Below are 23,999 nucleotides of genomic sequence, written 5' to 3'. Positions count from 1 at the left end.
TAAGGCTTAATGCAGACATTAAGTCCATATGAAACTACTGTACAGATTATAAACTAAAATATATAGTGAATGTTCAGAAGGCTGGTTTAGATTCAACACAAGTGTGACATCCACAGATGGAATGTGCTAGGAATAGATTGCTGATGTCCTATTGCTTAAAATGTCCATTTAATTGATACTGTCAGTTGGTGTAGTCAGGGTCTATAGCAAGGGGAAGAGAGAGAGAAAAAAAAGCAGCAGCTAGCCTCAGTTGCTTTTATTCCATCTCCCCAGGAAGGAATTATTTTTCTTAATGTAGGAAATGCTAGCAAATATCAGACAAATTTATTCCACTTATCTTCCTGTTCTAATTTTACTATGGTCAGTTTGAAACTGCAGGCGCTACTTGAGAAATATTGTTGTCAATTAGATCATTAACATTACCCCAGTATAACTTTTCAAGTAATGCTGCTGTGTGTGCATTTAAAGCACCATATATCTGTATATAAATAAAGATTTGACCATAACAACATGATTATTTGCATTCAGAATTCCCTTCATGGATCCTGAAAGCAGAAGAGCTGTATCGTGCTACTAGCTGCGATGATTTAATTTGTAATGCACTGTTGATACTTCGCTTCGTTTAATCACCTATTATATTAAATGGGAACAACAAAGGCTGCTATTTTTTATATACTACTATCAAACTATTTACTATGTTACTCCACTAATATGAGAATTCTGTGTTTTGCTTTACCCTGAAGTATATGTAGCTAAAACACATATATTTCTATTAAAACAGGAGAAATCAATTTGGAATGACATGAGTGATTCTCGTAGACTATGGCTCTTTTCTTCTCTGTAAGGGATCCACATGTGTTTCATTCTAGGGATGTAAGAGTTGAACTGATTAACTGATAAACATTAGCTTATCGGTTAACCTTGCCAGGAAAAACTCCCAGCCACTGCTGGGAGCCCACAGATCTGGTGCGTTAGCAATTCACAGGTTCAGCACCCGTCGGGAGTCCATGGGATCAGCAGTTCACAGAATGTTTAACCATGTAACTGATTGAATTTCAGTTGGTTACATGGTTAGTGCTGTTGGGGTTTTTTTTTAAAAAATTTTTATTTTTACATCCCTAGTTCATTCCAGTAGTCTCTGAAAGTGATACTGTCTGCGTGCTGCTTAAATGGTGTTTGTGACATTAGTTAATATTCTCTTTCCAGGTCTAAATCCTATGGGATAGGTGTCCATATCACAGGGAGCGCCAAATTGGTATTATCAGCACAAAAACTGATAATTGATTGACAGGCCATGGAGACTGAACTACTCTTTTGCCTTTAAGAGATCATCTTGTCTAAATACAACTGGAGACATTTTGGTAGAGCAGCATAAGGAAGCTTGCAACTGTCACTGTCCTGTGCTATATTTTGTCATTTGGCCAGAGTAGAAGGTTTCAATATGTCTGTCAGCTTTTATGAATTCTGAAATGCACTTAAACAGATCTCTGCTCTTCTTCTTTCAAATTCCTCCTGAGACTCACTTCTTCCCGGAAGCTCAAAATGTGACCACTTTCATTTTTTAGATTAAAAGAATGTTTAATAGGCCCCGGGATCCATGTTATAAGTAATAAATAAATATAGAGGCAGGAAATGTCTTACTGTGCTTCTTATACAGTTCCTGGTATAATTTTTGTACTTAAATAATGAAGTCTGTCACATTTTAGCATCACTGCAAGGATATTCCTATTGTTGCTCATATGACTCCTATTTGAGATAATGGATTCTATGGCAAAAGAAGAATATATATATTGTTGTTTCTCCCATCTCAGCAGGTAGCATTTCTTTTGTCACACAGCTGTCTGATCATGAAAATCAATATTTGACATTTATATACACTTTCTCTTTACTCAGGTGTATTTTCGGTTGGATCAGCCATTGACAGCTTTACATCTTTTCAAGCAAGGATTAGATCGATTTCCGGGAGAAGTGACCCTTCTTTGTGGGATTGCCAGAATCTATGAGGTATGTATGTACTACACTACTCCTAATGCAAACAAGGTTATCTGCTTAAACAAGAAAAAGAGCCAGAGGTTCAATATACTTGTAAGGTCATCAGCAATTCACCACATTATTTTCAAGTATTACTAATGCAAAACAGGTAATAATACAGAAAGTCTACCAAAATAAAGAAAGTCTTGCAGCCTTTTTTTTTCATCTGGTTAACGATACCAAATTGATCATGTCTTTCCTCATTTAAATATACATAAACAAATTTACATTAAATCAAGTGTTGCATTTCCAGCTTTTGTCCATGTAAATCTATGGTTGGTTCATACATTTTTCATTGGTCTAAAAGAGAAGAAATAAGTGCTGGTGTCTTAAACAGTCTGGTAACAGCATTAAACAGCAGGTTAGTGTACAGATCAATGCTGCCTTCATTAGTATTGTAAGTCACTGTGAGTTAGTAAAGTTAAAATATGTCATAGCCTAGGTCGTGTTTGTTTTAAATGGAACTAGCAGTGTTTTAAAATAGAACAGTGGTTTCATTGTAGACTAATTTTATTTTGCATTTAAGAAATGCAGTCATTAAACAGCGAATTATGTTTTATATTGTAGTTTGCCTTAAGCACTGAAATAGTAACAAATTTTCCAAATATAAAGAAGTCATCCATTTTTGTCTAATATCCATACTCCCCCTGCCAAGACTCTGCACCCCCAGCTTGCTCCAACACTCTCCCTTGCTCCTGCACCTTCCCTCCTGGTCAGATATCCTACCCCCATCCTGCTCCCGCAGCCTCCCTCTTGGCCACACTGCACCCTCCCTTGCTCCTGCTCCCTCCACCTGGCCAGACACCCTACTCCCAGCCTGCTTTTGCATCCTACTTCCCACCCAGACCTCCCAACCTCTCCCCCTTCTGTGGCCCATCTCCCCCCCCAGATCCTGCACCCCACTCACTGGCAGCCCTGTCTCGCACACTGAACCCCTCATTTTTGTCCCTACCTCAGAGTCTCAGGGGATCTTTGGGATTTTTTTGAGGAATGGGGGGGAGGGTGTGGGGTTTTTTTGCTTCTCACTTGTGTGGTCGTCAACTGATTTTTCTGCAGGTCAGTGGCCCCTGACCCAAGAAAGCTTCTCCATCCTTCCATAAATAAAGAAAACATTGAACCCTTTTGGGTTGGACATAAATTAATATTTTACTTTATTTAAAATGAAGTTTGATAAACTTACATGAGAAAGTTAAAACTCTTAATATGTTTAATGATTTAAATTAAACTATTCTCCCTAGCTGCAGCTGGTTCAGAACATATGGTCACTGTACCCAACCTGCCCCTGTCCCTTCTTAATCTCCCTGTCCCCTGGCACACAGATCTTTAAATAGAAGTGAATAAGTTAAAACTTGGCATGCCATTTCTGAAATGTTGCTGATCCCTGCTGTAGACATGTTAACATTATGCAGCCTTTTTATGAATTTCTGTGCTGCAGTCTGTATTAGGTATTTCTCTGCACCATTGTTATAGAAATATGCTACTTCTGTACTGATGGGCCTTGGGGTGTCACATGACTACAGATTTATAGCTTAATTAACAAAGATTCGTACCATGGCATACAACCATTCAGCTCTCTTTGTACTTCCCTGGAGGGACATATGTACCAGGCATCTTTATTGTCACTTTTTCCGTAGGCATTAGAAAAAGAGAAGGGCTGCCACTTTCCATCTGTTCCAGGTTTTTAAATGATCATAGTATTCTTTCCTTGTTTAAGTGAAATGTAAGTTTGCATAGGTTAATTTTCTACAGTTTTGTTGTGTGATAGTCAAATTAAAACCTGTTATATCTTCAATTAAGTTGCTCAGCGTGATAGTAGGATACACTGTAGGGCTGTGTCCAGACTCAGGGTTTTTTTCAAAAAAAGTAGCCTTTTTTTGAAAAAACTTCACCTGCGTCTAGACTGCAGCCGCGTTCTTTCGAAATTAAATCGAAAGAACGCGGCTTTTCTTTCGACGGTGGTAAACCTCATTGCACGAGGAAAACGCCTTTTTTCGAAAGTGCTCTTTCGAAAAAAGGCATTCTTGAAAGCAAACAGGGCTTTTTAGAAAGAGAGCATCCAGACTCACTTGCTGCTTTCTTTCGAAAAAGCGGCTTGCTTTTTCGAAAGTTCCGCGTGCAGTCTAGACGCTCTCTTTCGAAAGAGGCTTGTAGTCTAGACATAGCCTAGGATTTTAGCAGGATGCTTTACTGAGCAATAGGGTAGAGGAACAAACTGCTTTCTAAACCAATAAAAACACTTTTTGAATAACCTTTTGAGTTTTGTATACTCACACATCTGTTGCCAGTCAGGCGGGGTCGTTTGGATGGGTTCCTGACAGCTCCTCTACTCCATCAATGATGATAAGCTGTTGGCTGTATAAACGCACACATGAGCTCCCCTGTATAGTGTGCAATTAGTTAACATGACAGACTCCTGAGAGAGACCCTAGAGACCACAAATCAGATAAGGATAAAAAACACCCAAGTAGATTTATTGCCAAGCAACATACAATAATAGTTGTCAGCAAACAGACTTGCCACTGCACCTATGTAAGTTGTGACAATGGACTAACACCCAACTAAACTCTCTGGATTCTAGTGTCTCCCATTGGTCAGCCAATGATCACCCTTTGGGATACACTTTTATACGCAGGTACAAACAAGTTACACATCACTCCTGACGTATCAGGTTGCCACCCTCTGTTAGCTAGTTACCACCCCTTAGCTCACAGAAGCAGGGTCTCCATTACTATTCATCATGCTGTCAATTTAGACCTGGTCCTGAAACTGGGTCGGTATGTATGTTATTTGTGGGATGTGTGCTGGTACCAAGATGTTTCTTAATGAGGTGTTCTGTTGCAACCCCTCTGGAATGTGCTTATAGCCTGTATCTAGCATCTCTTAGGTATGAGTATTTCTGAAATACCAGCCTTGTTCTTGCCAATTTCTGTGAGCAGGGCCCGCCTATTACTCACAGCTTAACTTTGCTTTATATTAGCAAAGTCTTGACTATTGCTCTCTAGGCCTCAGGTCTCATACCTAGCCTGTAATACGTGGACTTATGTTTCAGACTCATATTACTACAACATATTCTGTGAGAGGTTGTTTCTCTGGTAACAGTAACCCCTCAAAGTACATGGGTGATAGGTCGAGTTGTTACAAGCAAAAAAGTCTATCCCACTTCTCCATCCAAATACCATACATCCAGGTGTATTTTTTGATACAATATGATTTTAATTAGCACTTCCTCAAGAAAATAAACTTGCTAAATTATTCCATAATTCCAGTTTTTAGAAGCTCATAGTTATACTTGTTGCTCATTTAATTCATGAATTGGTTGGACTATCTCTCTCCAAATATATACAAAAAATTTCCTGCAATGACAGTGACATCATCACGTCATCTGTGTCGACAGGCCCCACCCTCGCAGGGGCTCCCTGCATTGGACACTGTTCAGGGACTGGCAAAGCTGCCTGGCAGTCTTGTCTTTGCAGATTCTGCCTCCCAAGGGTCCTACCTGCTCAGCTCTGGCCCCCTCCTTTCAGGCAGCCTGTCCCCCGGCCCAGGGGGAGATCCACTTGTACCAGGAATGGAGGCAGGCTTCCAGTTGCCCCTCAGCTCTGTAATGCAGCCCCAGGCTTGCTGAGGGAACAGCAAGCAAGGGAACCACTAAGGGTGTCTTCAGCAGTAAGCGGTGCTTCTTCAAAGCGGGCAAGGAGGTGCCTGGCAGCACTGACCCAAGAGGCCTGGGTCTCCTTTGCCTGGTGCCCTGGGGCACGTGTGCAGGTACATAGGCTCTTGGGTCACACTCTGGGCTGGAGGAGACATGCACACAGCAGCAGCAGCTGCTGGCCACACACTGGCTGGCCCCTGTGCCCCACTCCTCAGCTAGAGTGGCCCAGCTGGCTCCCGCTGCCCAAGTCCAGCTCCAGTTAGGGATGTAAGCAATTAATCAACATGTTGACTATCTGATAAGCAAAAGCTTATTGGAGAGTCGACACACTAGTCGACTAGTCAGTTCACCCCACCTTGCTGCCTCTATCAAAAAGAGGAAGCAAAGGGGGGGAAAGAGGAGGGAGTGCTTAGGGGAGCTGGCTTAAAAGCCAGTTCCCCCCAGCTCCAGCTCTGTGGGAGGAGGTAGGGGCACAGTGGTGGCATTCCACTTTTGAAATGTACAAGAGTCCCCACTGTGGCACTTGTACATTTCAAAGTGGAAGCATTGAATGGAGCCTACGGCCAGCAGGGGACTCAGAATCTCCTGCTGGCTCCAGGCGCCACGCAGCATTTTAGTCTTGCTACATTTCGAAGGTGAAAATGCCGTGTAGCATTCTGCTTTTGAAATGTACAAACAGCCCAGCAGCTCTTGCTACATTTCAAAGTGGAAGCACCCTTATCGACTGATCAAATAGTTGATGGAAATTCCATCAACTATTCAATAAGTTAATTAATCAAATTTTAACATCTCAAGCTCCAGTGCCATTGTCCCCCAAATAAGTGTGAGGGGAGAGTTGGCCCGGCCCCTCTCCTCACCCAGCTCTGTCAGCTCCACCACAACTTGCTCCAGGGCAACATCACTCCCATTCTTGGTGCTCACAGGCTGCTGGGCCAGCAGGCTCAGGAGCAGCGCCAGGTGCAGGGCAAGGTTCCCCATGTCCCCAATCACACCATCCTCCACTGTTCTCAACTGGCCATGTCCTGAGCCCAGCACCGAGCCACCCCAGTGGAACACACCACCGTAGCCCAGCAACCATTAAGGCCTCACAAAGGGGAGGCCCCGCAGCATTCGGAGCAACTGCCCACATGGCCAAGCGGAGACAGGTTAGCCAAGGAGGGGGTGCCTGCCTTTTTATGGTGGTGCCCGGAGACCCCTTCACTGCATGGCCCCCAGACCCTCTTTCTATCTTCTATGTCCTCAGCCCCTCTCTTTTCATCTCACAGACTCCTATCCTCCCTTCTCAACCTGGCATCCCAAAGGCATCCCCACTCTCTGTCCCTTCCTCCAGCCTCCTTCTCTCCTCCTTTTCATTTCCTCTGCCCACAGAGATCCGCCTTTGCTGTTTCACAGTGCCCCAGCAATGCCACCTTTGCTGCCCCCTCTCTCCAGGCAGCTGCCCAGATCCTGCTGTCACAGTACCCACAGCAGCCCTCCTTCTCCATCCCATCTTTACACGTAGGGGCCAGGGTCTGCTTGAGTTTACAAATTCAGACTAACTTTCTTTGTTGTCACCACTCACATTTTTCATTAACCTCTCTTATGCACACTCATTGCATGACTATTTTGAACTCTTTTATATTTGAAAAAAAATTGCAGTCCGTGTTTACAAAAAAAATTGTGGTCCACATTTACCCCCCAAAAAAGCACACAAACACACACACACCCTTGAAATTCCTGCATACGGGCCTAATACCATATCTTCACTGGTTAGGTTGCCCATTCATGGGAGGACGGAAGGGGGATATGGTATATGTGGGAATAGGTGGTGAGGTAAGGTGGGATGGTGGGGTGAAGGGACATAGGAATGGAGGCAGGGGAAGGGCAGTGTGGGGTGGGGGAGAATGGGTGAGTGTAGGAATGGAGACTGGAAATAGGGGTAGGAATGGAAGAAGGGGGGTGGTCTGTGGGTCATGAAGCTTTGGGTTAAAGACTAACGGCCCAGATTACCCCACTGGGTTCTCTTCCCATGTGACCCAAATTGGGTTCTCAGTAGGGCGTGGGCACATAAAGCTGGCGGCATCCCCATGGTTCCACGTTTCTCCATTGCGCCCTGTCCATATGGCGCATGTCCCAGCCCTGCAGTGGGAGCTCACTTGCCAGCTGGCAGGGCACATCTGGAGCGCTGCCACCCTGCAAAGACGGTCAGTAACCGGGTGCAGGTTATCTCCCTATCTGGCTGCTCACATGTAACCCAGCCCCTGCTCCTTGCTAACGAGCTGCGTGCCTAGGAGCACTTGAAGGGGATTCATTTGGAGTTGGGCCCCGTTTTACTGATTGTGTTTGGTTTTCATTTACACATGAGGCCCACAGAACATAGCCCTTCCTGACAGGTCACTTCTCTGTAGCCCTGTGCTAGCTGACAGGAGAGGCTCCAAACTGTGCACGCGAATGAACTATTTTATTGGCGGGTGGTGCAGGAGCAGGAGGGGTGCAGGCAGAGGGGACTGGCTCGCAATGGAAGAGCACGAGTAGGCGGGATGAGCTAAGAGTGTTTGGATAAAGGGGCCCGTGGAGAAGGGTGTGAGTGACTTAGGGTCAGGGAGAACGCTGCTGAGCTCAGTGAAAGATTAACAGGCTCTCAGGATGCAAAAGCAGGCAGCGAGAGGGGGTTTGGTGAACATAGCAAACAGGGGGCGCAGCCCCTAGTAATCTTTAAAGAATTGTTCTGAAAGTCTGAATAACTGTCTGGAATTATACTTGAATTTTTGGGGAACTATTGTACATTCCATAGCATAGGATAAATATCAGCAAACATCTATTTGCATATTTGTAGCTATTGTGAATAGGGTTTAGAAAGATGTGGAGAAATTGGAGAGGGTCCAGAGAAGAGCAACAAGAATGATTAAAGGTCTAGAGAACATGACCTATGAGGGAAGGCTGAAAGAACTGGGTTTGTTTAGTTTAGAAAAGAGAAGACTGAGGAGGGACATGATAGCTGTTTTCAGGTATCTAAAAGGGTGTCATAAGGAGGAAGAAGAAAACTTGTTCATCTTGGCCTCTGATGATAGAACAAGAAGCAATGGGCTCAAACTGCAGCAAGGGAGGTTTAGGTTGGACATTAGGAAAAAGTTCCTAACTGTCAGGGTAGTCAAACACTGGAATAAATTACCCAGCGAGGTTGTGGAATCCCCATCTCTGGAGATATTTAAGAGTAGGTTAGATAAATGTCTATCAGGGATGGTCTAGCAGTATTTGGTCCTGCCATGGGGATAGGGGACTGGACTCGATGACCTCTCGAGATCCCTTTCAGTCCTAGTATTCTATGATTCTATGAAAACATCGTGTGTGCCTTCGTAAGTGTACTTGTCCTAAATGTGTGTTGTTAATCCATGGTTTAAAATAAGTAAAATGTTCTGCACTAACTCTGTTCTTTGGGTTTCTTCTCAATTAAATGGGCATGTAGTTTATTAAGAGGATAATAAGTGAATTGTACTGTATGTTCAGAGAATCGTAATCATAGAATCATAGGACTGGAAGGGACCTTGAGAGGTCATCGAGTCCAGCCCCCCGCCCTCAAGGCAGGACCAAGCTCCGTCTACACCATCCCTGACAGATGTCTATCTAACCTGTTCTTAAATATCTCCAGAGAGGGAGAGTCCACCACCTCCCTTGGCAATTTATTCCAATATTTGACCACCCTGACAGTTAGGAATTTTTTCCTAATGTCCAATCTAAACCTCCCCTTTTTTCCAAACTAAACAAGCCCAGTTCATGAAGCCTGGCTTCATAGGTCATGTTCTCTAAACCTTTAATCATTCTTGTCGCTCTTCTCTGTACCCTTTCCAATTTCTCCACATCTTTCTTGAAATGTGGCGCCCAGAACTGGACACAGTACTTCAGCTGAGGCCTAACTAGTGCAGAGTAGAGCGGCAGAATGACTTCACGAGTTTTGCTTACAACACACCTGTTGATACAACCTAGAATCATATTTGCTTTTTTTGCAACAGCATCACACTGTTGACTCGTATTCAACTTGTGGTCCAATGTGACCCCTAGATCCCTTTCCGCCATGCTCCTTCCTAGACAGTCGCTTCCCATCTTGTATGTATGGAACTGATTGTTCCTTCCTAAGTGGAGCACTTTGCATTTCTCTTTATTAAACTTCATCCTGTTTACCTCTGACCATTTCTCTAACTTGCTAAGGTCATTTTGAATTATGTCCCTATCCTCCAAAGAAGTTGCAACCCCACCCAGTTTGGTATCATCTGCAAACTTAATAAGCATACTCTCTATCCCAATATCTACATCATTGACAATATCTAGCACCATTAACAACAACTCTCTGACTACGGTTATCCAACCAATTATGCACCCACCTTATCGTGGCCCTATCTAAGTTATATTTGCCTAGTTTATCAAGAATATAATGCGAGACCATATCAAATGCCTTACTAAACTCTAGGTATAATAAACCCTTCTTGTTTGTTGATATGTCTACAGTGGGACCATGCTTCCCAGCATGAGTAGACAGAGAGATCCTAACTTTGCTCAAGTTATTAGTGCACTTAGAAATAACAGCGTGATCAGAGACATCATGGGGAGTGGCTTAGGGTAGCTATCAGAGCTCATATCCAACTGGTCCAGGCAGGTTTGTATTCAGGTTGCCACCAATGCTACTTCCAGCTACACTGTTTGAGCTAGTGTGCTAAAAATAGCAAAATCAACTCATGTCTGTCTGCCTTCACTGGAAAGCATGCTCCCATCTGCAGTATACATGTGCTGTTAGGTTGCTAGCTCCTTACCAATGCCCTGTAAAGCACTGTGTACATTTATGGCATTTTGAGAGTTTAATAAAGTGATAAACAGCAAGATTACTACAGCTTGCAAAATATTTGTACTTTATTTTTTTCTATTTTTGATGTGCAGGAAATGAATAACATCCCCTTAGCTGCAGAATACTACAGAGAAGTCCTAAAACAAGATAACACTCATGTGGAAGCCATTGCATGTATTGGCAGTAACCACTTTTATTCAGACCAACCTGAGATAGCTCTGCGGTTTTACAGGTGCGTGTAAGTAAGGGTAAAGTTAAAGAGAGAGATTTTTGCAACTTTGATAGTGCCAAGGAATTTGCTGGGTGACATGTCTAAGCAAATGGAGAAATATTGTCTATTATGTCACCAGCTCTAGTATCTTCTATACCTATACTATGATAATTATATTTAAGCAATTAATATGCAGGATGACGGTTAAAATAAAAATTACATCAAAATGGTTGCTACCAGATTAATGAATGAAGAGAGGGTTCAAGAGGATCTGATTTTCAACTTCATTTTGCAAGCAGGAGGCATACTCCACCTTGAAGAATTAAGCCACTAAAAAACCTTTTGAAAAACTCCATAGCCCACATCCTTGGCAACAGGTGTGCTTGCAACCATGTGTTCCCCTGTTCCTAGGTTGACTGTGTGTCAGGGTTTCCCTAATTTTAACTTCAGCAATTTTAAGACTGCTGTAAACTCTGCCAGATGCTACCAATCTAAGCATCTAAGGATCATTAATGTGTCAATAAGGGTGTGTCTAGACTACATGCCTCCGTCGACGGAGGCATGTAGATTAGCCAGATCGGCAGAGGGAAATGAAGCCGCGATTAAAATAATCGCGGCTTCATTTAAATTTAAATGGCTGCCCCGCTCTGCCGATCAGCTGTTTGTCGGCAGATCGGGGCAGTCTGGACGCGACGCGCCGACAAAGAAGCCTTTCTTGATCGGCACAGGTATGCCTCGTGAAACCAGGTTTACCTGTGCCGATCAAGAAAGGCTTCTTTGTCGGCGCGGCGCGTCCAGACTGCCCCGATCTGCCAACAAACAGCTGATCGGCAGAGCGGGGCAGCCATTTAAATTTAAATGAAGCTGCGATTATTTTAATCGCGGCTTCATTTCCCTCTGCCGATCTGGCTAATCTACATGCCTCCGTCGACGGAGGCATGTAGTTTAGACGTACCCTAAGCTCCTACACCAATATTAGGGAAGGACTAAATATGCACTTTGTAACTTGATCCTTTTTAACGGTTAACAATAATTGTATTAATTAATTACTAATTAATGAGCCGGGGTAATATGGTTTTCATCCCAGAATCAGGCTCCACAGAATTAAAACTGATTAGTTGAATGTCTTGTAGGAAATCTTGGGGTGTATGACAAAGACATTTAACATTTATGTTGAAGGCAAAGCAAATCTTTGACTGTTTTATTTTTATTAAAACAATGATAGTAAAGACTGAAAAGCTCAAAACCACAAACAGATGGAGTGATACAGTATTAGAAATATCTTTGGTGTCATTCTTGCATATGCTCATATATTGGAGACCTAACAATGAGGGACAAAGGATTAGCCCTGCCTCTGGCATACCAAATAAGTCTGATAGTCCAAAATTTTCCAGGGTCCCATATTTAATGGCAAATAACAAAGAAGAGCTGAAGGGTCAACAATAGAAAGCTAGCCCCCACTACAAAGTGACTTGGCCTGTTACAGAGCCTGACATCGCAAATATTCATTGTGAAGCATAGTCTTTTATGTCCAAATCTAACATTTTCATTCTCATAATATTAGGAATGCACTTATCCTATAGGTTAACATATTAATGCCATTTAACTCATCACATAGTCACCTATTGCTCAGGCAAGTTGGTAGTTAGACATCTGCCAATGATTCTATCCCAAAATATCCAAGCCCAGTACCAGTTCAGTACTCCTGCAGATACTTGGTACCATTATTTACCAGCTCCCTCTATTGAGCAAGTTATTTCCAATTCCTCAAAAACTTGGGTAACTGTCGGGACATTTTATATCACAGGCATACTATGCTTCTGCTAACTTGCCTAACCCCAGTGTCTAACAGGATACAAGCTTGTAGGTTCCTTATGTGCCTATGTGTTCCTTCTGAATAAAATAAAAGAATAAAATAGCTCTATGGGCTATAGCATCTATGCTAGTTCTGTGTCACCTGAAGACCTCCCTACATTCTGATGATCCTCCTGTGATTGGCTATGTTGGCATTAGGTCCAGAATTTACCTGTGACATTGTGTAAAGCGGCTACATTCATTCCAAGATGTGGTCATAGTGTATTTTTCCTTTTAAACCTTATTAAAGTAGAACTCTTTTATAAAACAGCTTCTTTTTAACATATACTTCTTTCCATTTTTGTTAAAAGTTAATGTGCAGCATTTAATATGCATACTATATAAGTCTAATTAAAAGTTAGATAAGCTCTCATTTGATTTTTGCTGAAAGCCAAGGGTCAGGACAAAATAATTTAAATATGAAGCATGATAATAAAAAGTGATAGCAACTATTTACAACTTTGTTAAGATTGGGTGATGAGGGATATATCCAACGCTGATATGAGTAAAATCAAAAGTAGTGGCACATCTGAAAAGCCAAAGTGTGAACGTTTTTACACACACAACGTTTTGCATAGCGCTGATTCTACAGATAGAAATAGTCTGGGTCTATTGTCTCTAGCTTAGGCTTTTAGCTCGTTTTTGCCAAACAGGATAGTCATTGCACAAGATTATCTGTGGTTTTTACTTTTAAAATTCACATTTACTTTAAGCTCACTTGTACTTCTTTCATATCATATTATTGTTATGTAATGTACTTAGTCACCCCTAATCCTGTTGGGTGGAGGGAAATTTTCCCATTTAGAAATAAAGTCATACTTGCAATAAATCTAAAAATGTTTACTTATCTTTCTCTTGAACTAGACGTCTTCTGCAGATGGGTGTTTATAACTGTCAACTATTTAACAATCTGGGCCTCTGTTGCTTCTATGCCCAGCAGTATGATATGACACTAACCTCCCTTGAACGTGCACTTTCTTTGGCTGAAAATGAGGAGGAAGCAGCAGATGTTTGGTATAACTTGGGACATGTGGCTGTGGTATGAAAAAAAAATATTTCTTTGAAAAATATGATGAGTTTACTGAATGAAAAAACAAAAATGCTGAAACAAAAGAAACTGGTATGATAGACCAAAAGGCCGCTTGTGAAAAATATACAGAATGGAAGTCTGATACTATAGAATGAAACACAGCACATATTTAGTTGGGTTGATGGTTTACTATCAGTTCAGAAAAGGATGAAACCCCAGGGAAAGGAATACTTTTCATTCTTCCAGTGTGGCGTGCTATCACATTTTGCTGACAGACTCTCCATCAGAACCTTGGTGGAACTTCTTGTGTTGCAGAAGGTGTTAGATAAGATAGCACATTCCAAGTTCTTCTTCCAGGGTCCCTGTGGGTGCTCCACTTAGGTGTGTCAGCACCACTGATCTTTGGTAGCAGTCCCCCGACCACTGGTGCATGCTGCGCTATTGCGCAATCACTTAGGCTGACAGTTAGGCACGTGCCAGCGGCCATTCCCTCAGTTCCTTCTCAACCGCCTCCAGCATCAGTCGCAAGTAGAACAGTCTCCCTTAAAAACTTTTAGCAAAAAAAAAAAAGAAGAAAATAAGAGCTTGAACTGTTTGACATAGATAAATGCACAGAAGATAAAGAACAAGTGGAGCATGGTGCAGCGCCACCCCGCATCCCACTTACCCATGGCACCTCAAGCAGCAAAACCCTATCATGCCAGCACCTTCTGGCTTCAAAAGGTGCACAGGGTGCAGGATATTTATCTCGGCAGCAGACTGGCATGAACTGTGTTTGCACAGCCTAGGGCAGGACCACCCAGTAAGCCACTGCCAGAAACTCACTCCCAGATCTAAAAGGGTGAGAGATTTACAGAGGAGAATCCTCTTTATGGACAATACTGTGGCTGACGTGCAGCCTCATTTAACTGCCCCCCCCCCCCACCTCCAGTGTTGTCTGGGCAACGCTACAGCCCAGACAACCATGACAGCGAGTCATCTATGGAGGAGGCAACTCAAGATTCACTTATTCCTCCTAATACATCGTGCTCCACGATGGACATGCATAGTCCATCCACATCACCAATTAGAGGGGACGACTTTAGAAGGTTTCAAGAACTGTTCCGCAGGGTAGCAGACACTCTTGACATACAGCTCCGCGACGTGACGCAAAACAAGCATAAGCTTCTGAGTATACTCAGCTTACCCTAACATATCAAACTGGTTCTGCCGATGAATGAGGCTCTGATGGACCCGGCTAAGTCCATATGGAAAACACTGGCATTGGTCACGTCAAAGAAGCTGAATCAGAAGTACTATGTAGCACCTATTGGGGTAGAATTCCTATTCACACCCTCCCCCAAATTCACTGGTAGTCGAGGCAGCTAACCAGAGGGCGAAGCAACACCAGTACCCAGAACACAGAATCCTGACAAAGAAGTAAAGAGGATGGATGCTATGGGGAAGTAGACCTATTCATCAGACTCCCTCCAATTAAGAATTGCCAATTACATAGTGCTGTTGGCAAAGTATTCACCCCAGACATTCAAAGCCTTCAATTCCTTTAGGGCTTGTCTAGACTACGCTGAAGTTTCAAAAGAGGATATGCAAATTCCGCTCTTCCTCAAAAAATTAGGTTTACGCTGTTTTTTGAAAACGGGGGGGAGGTTGCCGAAAAAACCACATCCTGACTACTTTCATTTTTGAAAGCTCTGCTCTCAAAAGTGAGATCAGAAGAAGATATCCCGCGGAATTTGCATATCCTCTTTCGAAACTTCAGTGTAGTCTAGACATAGCCTTATTCAGTACGTACCAGAACACATAAAGGAACAATCTGAATAAAATGTGATGGAAGGTTCTCTAATCTCTTGCACAGCATTACAAGCAGTATTGGATGCAGCAGATACAGCAGCCAGATCCATGGCATCCATAGTGATGCTGAGGAGAACAGCATGGCTGCTACTGTCCAGGCTCCCCAAGGAGGCCCAATCGAACATGAAAGACCTTCCATGCAAGGGAGAGAAGCTCTTTGCCAAGGCAATAAACTCATCTCTCCACACCCCAAAGGACTCCAGGGCAATGCTATGCACTGGGAATTCAGATGCCTAGAACCAAGAGAAAACAATACAAACAATATAATCAAAGGTTCAGAACATAGAATCATAGAATCATAGAATAATAGGACTGGAAGGGACCTCGAGAGGTCATCGAGTCCAGCCCCCCGCCCTCAAGGCAGGATCAAGCTCCGTCTACACTATCCCTGACAGATGTCTATCTAACCTGTTCTTAAATATCTCCAGAGAGGGAGATTCCACCACCTCCCTTGGCAATTTATTCCAATATTTGACGACCCTGACAGTAGTATATACATCAGGGTATACATAACAGCAAAGGCTCTATGAGAACAAGAGACATATGAGACAAATCAGATGAAGACAACCAAAGGAGCAAACATCAACCCAGGGGTCCAACTCCCATCAGCATATTTGAGGCGTTGGTCGAGGGTACGATAGCCCCCAATCCTCCAGGGCAGGCAGAATTAGGGAAACAGATAATTGAATTCTATCCAGCATGGAAAACCATCACCTCAGAGGAATGGGTCCTAGAAATAATACAAACGGGTTACTGCATACCATTCACAGCAGTTCCACCAACCCACCCCCCTTCCCCGTCCCTCTTCAGGGACCCTTCTCACAAGAGTGTTCTCCTGGAAGAGGCACAATGCCTCCTAAAGCTAGGCGCTATAGAGGAAGTACCCAGCCTATACAGAGGCAGGGGATTTTATTCCCAATACTTCCTAACTGTCAAGAAATCGGGGGAGGAAGGGTGCAGGCCCATCCTAGATCTTCGTGGTCTCAACCAGTTCATCAAGTATCAGCGGTTCAAGATGGTTATGTTGGCAAAGATCATACCTGCCTTAGAGAGAGGAGCATGTCTATCTACCCTCGACTTCAAGGACACATATTTCCAGGTATCAATTCACCTGGCACATAGACGATTCCTCAGTTTCATCATCAAAAACTCACATTATCAGTACAGGGTGCTCCCGTTCGGTCTGTCGAGAGCACCCGGAGTATTCTCCAAGGTCCTCATCCTGGTAGCCACATACCTACGAAGAAACCAAATAAACATATTTCCCTATCTAGGTGACTGTTTGATCATGACACCCACATATGGGGACACGGAGCTAGCATTGGAGTCAAGAAGATCATTATTCGTCACGCTCAGGCTCCTATTGAACTTGGACTAATGTATCCTTACTCCTACACAAATACTGGAGTTTATAGGAGCACAGTTGGACTGCACCCGGGGTATAGCCTCACTGCTTATTCACAGATGGTTGAGAATACATGACTTGATCATGTCGGTAGAGAGTTGTCCACACATACATGCCTGCAAATATTCAAACACATGGCCGCATCCATATTTGTAGTCCCAAACCACATGAGGACAACAACCAGGCAGTGCTACATACATTGGATGTACGCAGGGCTTTAGCCTTTTACCTGGAACGCACAAAAGACTTCCAATGCACACCCAGACTATTTGTGTCATGCATGGAGAGGTCCAGAGGTCAACCATTTTCCAAATAGCAAATATCCAAATGGATCTCTCATGCATACAATTGGCATACTCCCAGAAACAAAGACAGCCACCGACAGTCATACGGGTACACTCCACCAGATCAGTATCTACCACAACTGCTTTCCTTAACGGTCTACCCATAGACATTATCTGCAGAGCGGCAACATGGGCTTCAGCCAATATCTTTGCACATTACGCAGTTCAGATCTTTCAGAACACAGACACTAGATTTGGACGTACAATACTGTCCAACATCCAGTCCTGCATCACAGAATGCCCAGTGCCAAGCAGGAACACGGCTGAGTAGTCACCTAAGTGGAGCACCCATGGGGACCCCTGAAGAAAAAGGGAAGGTTACTCACCTTGTACAGTAACTGAAGTTCTTTGAGATGTGTCCCCATTGGTGCTCCATACCCTCCCTCTTTCCCTCTGCTATGGGCTAAGAGAATCCAGTGTAGAGAAGGAACAGAGGGAATGGCCGCCAGCACATGCCTAACTGTCAGCCTAAGTGATTGCTCAATATTATAACATGTGCCGGCAGCTGGGGGATTGCTACCAAAGATCTCTGCACCGTGTGCACAGCGGCACTGACACACCTAAGTGGAGAAGCCACGAGGACACATCTTGAAGAACTTCAGTTACTACACAAGGTGAGTGACCTTCCCTTGTTTCCTCTGCAGCTGCTTTCCATTAGACAAAGTACTAGGTTGTTACATGTTATTTGTTAACAATTTTTATGGTGATAGAATTAGACCATAGAATAGTGCCTGTGTTGTGGCTGAGATGATGCATCTCTGTTACAACTTGCTTTCTTAAAGAGTAATTGTCTATTAAAGCTATAGTTATAATCTATAATCAAGTTATAATCTAATTTATGTTAATTTTCTATAGTTTTGATAGAGTTTATTGTAAAATGCTTTCATGTAGAGGAGAATATCACAAACACATTAATGTATTTAACTAGCTACATGGAAGTAGACTTCTAATTGCCATTTAGCTTTTGACAGTGCTCTAACTTATGTCAATGGAAAAGCTTCCGCTGACTTTACTGGAATTAGGATAAGACTCTTAATGCATACATTTTGACAAACTCATACATTTAAAAGCCAAGATGCACTTATTCCTCCGTGTTTGGCAGTTTCACGGGGACCTTGCATTGTATCAGCTTAAATCATAAAATTGAAACATTAGCAATTAGCTTACTGTCCCACACTAGAGGTACTGATATTTGTACTAGATAAAAAGCCCCCATACGAGAGAGGTGCAAAAGGCAATTGAGAAAAACTTGAGTAGTGTGTAAAGTTCCTGTCGGTGTATTCTTATTTGAAGTAACAATAGTACATTCAGACGGAAAAAAATCCTGTTTTGTTTTAAAGAATAACCAAGCAACCTGAAATTTACTGTCAAGCTTTTTGATGAGTGGAAAAACTATGTTGATATTTTTAGGGAATAGGTGACCTGAACTTGGCTTACCAGTGTTTCAAGCTGACCCTAGCCAATAATAATGACCACGCAGAGGCTTATAACAACTTGGCTGTGCTAGAGATGCGAAGGGGTCATGTTGAGCAGGTTGGTGCTGAACTCTTAAAGCTTTGTGAAATACTTGCTTTGTTATCAAATACTTGCTTTGATTTCAAGGACATTTCAGTTGAGTGAGAAGCCAGCCAGATTACTTACTTGTTAGCAAAATTTAACTCAAATGCATGTTTGGAGGCAGCATTGTTTGGTGGGTTTATAACACACACACACACACTCTCTCTCTCTCTCTCTCTCTCTAACACTACAGAATAATATACAGTACTTATGTAAATCTGTTCCTAAGCAGCAAGTCATTTACAGAGCTAACTTTATACAAGTATCCTAGCAATCACCATGGTAACATTTAACATACTTTTGTGCTGATCTTTGCTGTGACAGATGAAGTTCAGTTTTACTTTGTTTCCCATTCAGTCAACATACATACATTTATATCCTAGATGGAGTTGTAGTCCAATTAAGCAGAGAGGTGGGTACTGTTTATAACTAAGGCTAGATAAGCTTTTCCAGCTTAATCCCTCATTTTCAGTTGCTTGTAATTTTATTTTCAAGTTGGCATTTTTAAATTTAATGCCTATGTATAACATGTCTATACTGTACATGTGGGCCAAATATTTTCCATTAATTTAATTAGTACTTTGTGAAACACTAACAGTGAAAACTAGCTAAACCTTTGAAAGTTTGCAGCCTTTAGATAATTAACTGTTTAGTCCTCTGAAATTCACATAAAGGGCACATCTAGACTGCTGCAGCTTTCAAAAGAATGCAAATTTGCCACAGATTTGCATATCTTCTTCCCATCCCATTTTCGGAAGAGTTTTAAAAAAAAAATCAATGATGATGTCTTCACAGGACAAAAAACACATTTTCTCCTCATTCTCTCTCTCTACCCCCATTCACATGTTTCAATATAATCTTGATTTTAATTTATATAGGCAAGAGCATTGCTGCAGACTGCATCATCATTAGCACCTCATATGTATGAGCCACATTTCAATTTTGCAGCACTCTCTGACCAGGTAATGTACTGTTTTCTTCTTCTGTCATCTGAAAGCTCAACAAGTTTTAGTTTGCCTTTAACAAGATATTAGATAAGTGAATGAAGGAATGCAAAGTAGCAACCATTCAGATTAAGTTTGTTTGTCTACATTGTAGTGCACAGGGATTGCAATTCAGATTAATCTAATTATTTCTTTTGAGAATAAGTGTCAACTTTGAAGATGTTGTATATAGTAATTTTACTAATTCATTGAATTTGCTTGAATGAACTGAACAATAGAATTTTCACTTCATTTGTGGTCTGCATAGTTATTTGATCATTTCATATACACATTGAACCTCTCCAGTCTGGAACTCACTGTTCTGGCAACATCTGTAGTCCAGCATGATTTTAGTTAGCTGAATGTTCACTTATCACGAGTGTGGCCAAGTTTACCACAGTCCCATAAAGTCTGTTTACAGCCACTAGTCCTGGTTCTCAGTGTTCTGTGCTGTTATTTATCTCTAAGGGTATGTCTACACTACCCCGCTAGTTCGAACTAGCGGGGTAATGTAGGCATACCGCACTTGCAAATGAAGCCCGGGATTTGAATTTCCCGGGCTTCATTTGCATAAGCGGGGAGCCGCCATTTTTAAATCCCCGCTGCTTCAAACCCCGTGCAGCGCGGCTACACGGGGCTCGAACTAGGTAGTTCGGACTAGGTTCCTATTCCGAACTACCGTTACTCCTCGTGAAATGAGGTGTACCGGTAGTTCGGAATAGGCACCCTAGTCTGAACTACGTAGTTCGAGCCCCGTGTAGCCGCGCTGCACGGGGTTCGAAGCAGCGGGATTTAAAAATGGCGGTTCCCGCTTATGCAAATGAAGCCCGGGAAATTCAAATCCCGGGCTTCATTTGCAAGTGCGGTATGCCTACATTACCCCGCTAGTTCGAACTAGCGGGGTAGTGTAGACATACCCTAATTTACCCTAAATGTTTTCTAAGAGTGCAGTGAGAAGGGGAAGTGTTGGCAATGCTGCTAACAATATTGACCTTCTGTGGTACAACAAATCCTCTGGTTCAGCACCAATCAGGTCCCCAGGGTGCCAAACAAAAGAGATTCAACCTGTATGTAATAAAATAGCATCAAATTATGATTTCTTAACAGTGAAAAGAGTGTTAAAATTATTTATGCCATAATTTTACTTGTTCCTGGAATATAATATTTTTTCAGCTTTAGTACTATTGACTTCTGCTTTTTATTAAACTTCTGCCATACGAGACATTTCAGTTTCTGAACTGCTAATTTATCTTTTTATTTGTTTAGTTTGAAAGAAAAGTGCAGAAGAGGTATCCTGATCTAGATTGAAAAGAAGTGTGAGATTATGAGTAGAAAACTAGTTTTGAATTAAGTGCTATATGAGCCAACTTCTGAATTTTTTTTCTTAAACTCATGCCCGTTATCTGTTACAATCTCAGTCATATTAAAGAGTAAAAAAATGAGTGATCCTATAGCACCTTAGAAACTAACAAAAATATAGTATCAAGAGCATTCGTGGGCACAACCCACTTCTTCAGATTAGTGGAGCAAAAAGAAGAAACCCCACAAATTTAAAGCAGAAAAAGAAGGGGGAAGACCTGTCAATTATAGTATGCTAAATGAGGCTAATAGAGTGGGCAGTAAGTGACCCATACGACATCCAGTTCATATCGTATTAAAAAGTAGTATGTACTGGTCTCAAAGGTTACATCTAGACTACAAGCCTCTTTCCAAAGAGAGCATCTAGAATACAAGCAGATTTTTTGAAAAAGCGAGCCGCTATTTCGAAAGAGAGTCTACATGCTCTCTTTAGAAAAAGCACAGTTTGCATTCAATAGCGCCTTTTTTTGAAAGAGTACTTTCGAAAAAAGGTGTTATTCCTCGTAAAATGAGGTTTACCGTGATCGAAAAAACTGCTGCGTTCTTTTGATTTACTTTTGAAAGAACACAGCTACAGTCTAGATGCAGGTGAAGTTTCGAAAAAAAAATTTTGAAAAAACCCTGTAGTCTAGACACAATGTTTTGCAAGTAGAAATGGATCTTTGCCTCTGCCTTCACCTTGAAGCCACTGTGTGGACAGCTCAGCTCCCAATATAACTAAAGAGTTATATGAATGCATCAAGGTGAAAATAACCTACTGATTCTTAAACATACCCTCTCCATTGTAAAGCACAAGATTTAAATTGTAAAAATTATTTGCCATACTTACTGATTAAAGATCATATCCTCATCCTGGTTCCTACATGTGGCATAGCTTGAGGGCAGGGGAACTTCACAGGAGTAAGGGCAGATCAGATGTATATGCAGCCTGCTAACATAACCCCTATGCCCAATACAATACACTTGTGTGCAAATAGTGACAGCCTTTCTAGCCAGGACTCCAGCCTGCCTCTTCTCAAATTCTCCCTCTGGAGGTCTTTCTGAAGAGGTCATCGCTCTGCTCTGTTCTATGGTGCTCAGGCTATTTAGACATATCGTGCATCACTAGTGGATTTTTTATTCATATACCCTCACTTGTAGAAGTTTTAGGCCTATATAAAACTTGTTCATTTTTGAGAGCAGTTTACTTGGACACTAGTGAAGGAAGTGTCATGGTATCAAAAAGTGTGCTGCCCAGAGCACATGCAGTAAGTAGTGCAGTGTTTGTGACTAGAGTGTTTGTATGTGTCTTACAGGTTGGAGATCTCCAGAGGAGTTACATAGCTGCTCAGAAGTCAAAAGAAGCATTTCCAGACCATGTTGATACACAACAGCTCATCAAACAATTAAAACAGCACTTTGCCATGCTTTGATTATTTGTTATGTAAAACAATTCACATGATTTTTACATCAGAGATACTATGAAAAACATTTTACAAAATGTTAGGTAAAATTAAATGGGAACAACCCCTTCATAGTAAAAGATCTGTGCTTGGTCTGGGTAGCAGGAAAAGTTTTTAAAAAATTGACTTGTATCATAGTATACAAGACATTTAATTTTTTACATGTGGTTAGAATATACACCATATTTATTTATATAGAATAAGATATTGCAACTAGCAGGACATTGAAATAGCTATCTGATAATAGTGTTGGACAACTATTCAGGGAGCATTTTATGGATTTTTTTTCCTGATGTTTTGGCAAATAAAATAATTTTTTAATGTTCCTCTGAGAGTGCAGCATGGAGGCAAAAAAGTTTCATGTCTGTCTTTTAAGCATGGCTTTTATACTGTACATTCTTATTGAATATTTGTGTATTTAATTCTTATGAATATAGTTCATTAATATGTTCCTTATTAGTTGAAGCAGAAGCATATTCCTTTTTATATTCTGTTGATGTAAAATAAATTTTATGTCTGATCTGTTTCCATTGTTATATTATTATATTACTTCCACTTATTTTTATTTTCAAGAAATGAAAAAATTTGCAAAATCTTGTAGAATTGGCATTGAATAGCATAATGTGCATGCTTCTCTCCCAGTACCAAAATGCTAAGTCCAAGGATTAGGTCCATTGTAATATATAAGAGGACAGATGCTTGAGTGTGAGATTTACAAGGGCGATATAGATGCCTAAATGACACTTTTATTGACCCAATCCACCATTTGGGTGCCTCTGGCCACCACAAAAATCCTAATCCTATAGATGCCCATAAATCCCTAAGCACCAAACTTTCCACTGTTAAAATCTCCAAAGCACCTAAACAGATGCACATTGGTCTCAAATCCTGACACGAGCCTGCAGATCCACATCTAACTTGCACCCAAACCCCAGTGGGATTCTTAGACTAGACATGGCCTCTACCTATTGCCTTTGGACTCTGAGCACACTTACATGAACAACAAATGGATGTTTTGAAGCTGATCCATTCTGTATACCTTGAGTCAGTGAGAGAGGAAGAATAACTACAGCGTAGTGATTAGAACCCTAATAGATGGGAGACCCAAATTCTAGTACCTTTGTTCAAAGGCAAATTTCATAATTATTTACTCACAGTAAGACCAGTTTCAACAGAAGAGATTTAGAAGGACTAGCCCCAGAACATCCCATAGCTCAATGCCTAGGGCAGTCTTCTGGCCAAGGGAAAACTCTCTTCTTCACCTCAGGTGTGTGTGTGTGGGGGGGGGGGGGAATTGAATCCAGATTTCCCATAATGTAGGGGAGTGCCCTTACCCCTGAGCTAAAAGTAATAAGGACACCAGCTTCTCAGTTTTTTCTTGAGGAAGGACTGACCTATCTTAGGTGCCTAATTCTGGGAGAGTGTTCACAGCTGTGAGTCCAAAGTGGAGATAAGTTCCTAACT

The 23,999-nt window shown here is 41.9% G+C and overlaps 1 protein-coding gene and 1 long non-coding RNA gene across 3 annotated transcripts in view; one reads left to right on the top strand and one right to left on the bottom strand.

Annotated features, from left to right (window-relative positions):
- The window catches only part of TTC8 (tetratricopeptide repeat domain 8), an 82,036-nt gene extending 58,969 nt beyond the window's left edge, over positions 1-23,067 (top strand). For both annotated transcript variants that reach the window (XM_006122334.5, XM_006122333.5), the window contains 6 exons: positions 1,894-2,004; positions 10,592-10,731; positions 13,429-13,603; positions 18,605-18,727; positions 19,630-19,713; positions 22,389-23,067. In XM_006122334.5, coding sequence (XP_006122396.2) covers positions 1,894-2,004; positions 10,592-10,731; positions 13,429-13,603; positions 18,605-18,727; positions 19,630-19,713; positions 22,389-22,505 — 750 coding nt within the window. In that variant the 3' untranslated portion in view covers positions 22,506-23,067. The remainder of the gene's footprint in view (positions 1-1,893; positions 2,005-10,591; positions 10,732-13,428; positions 13,604-18,604; positions 18,728-19,629; positions 19,714-22,388) is intronic.
- LOC112545657 (uncharacterized) lies at positions 2,073-6,679 on the bottom strand. Its single transcript, XR_003089191.2, has 3 exons — positions 6,541-6,679; positions 4,303-4,383; positions 2,073-2,331 (listed from the first exon to the last, which is right to left on the bottom strand). It is a non-coding gene; the product is annotated as an uncharacterized LOC112545657 (long non-coding RNA).
- Positions 23,068-23,999: the final 932 nt, after the last annotated feature.

The sequence above is a fragment of the Pelodiscus sinensis genome, chromosome 5 (assembly GCF_052426305.1).
Source record: "Pelodiscus sinensis isolate ZL-2025 chromosome 5, ASM5242630v1, whole genome shotgun sequence".
Taxonomy (NCBI): Eukaryota; Metazoa; Chordata; order Testudines; family Trionychidae; genus Pelodiscus; species Pelodiscus sinensis.
This window is presented reverse-complemented; position numbering and strand designations above follow the sequence as displayed.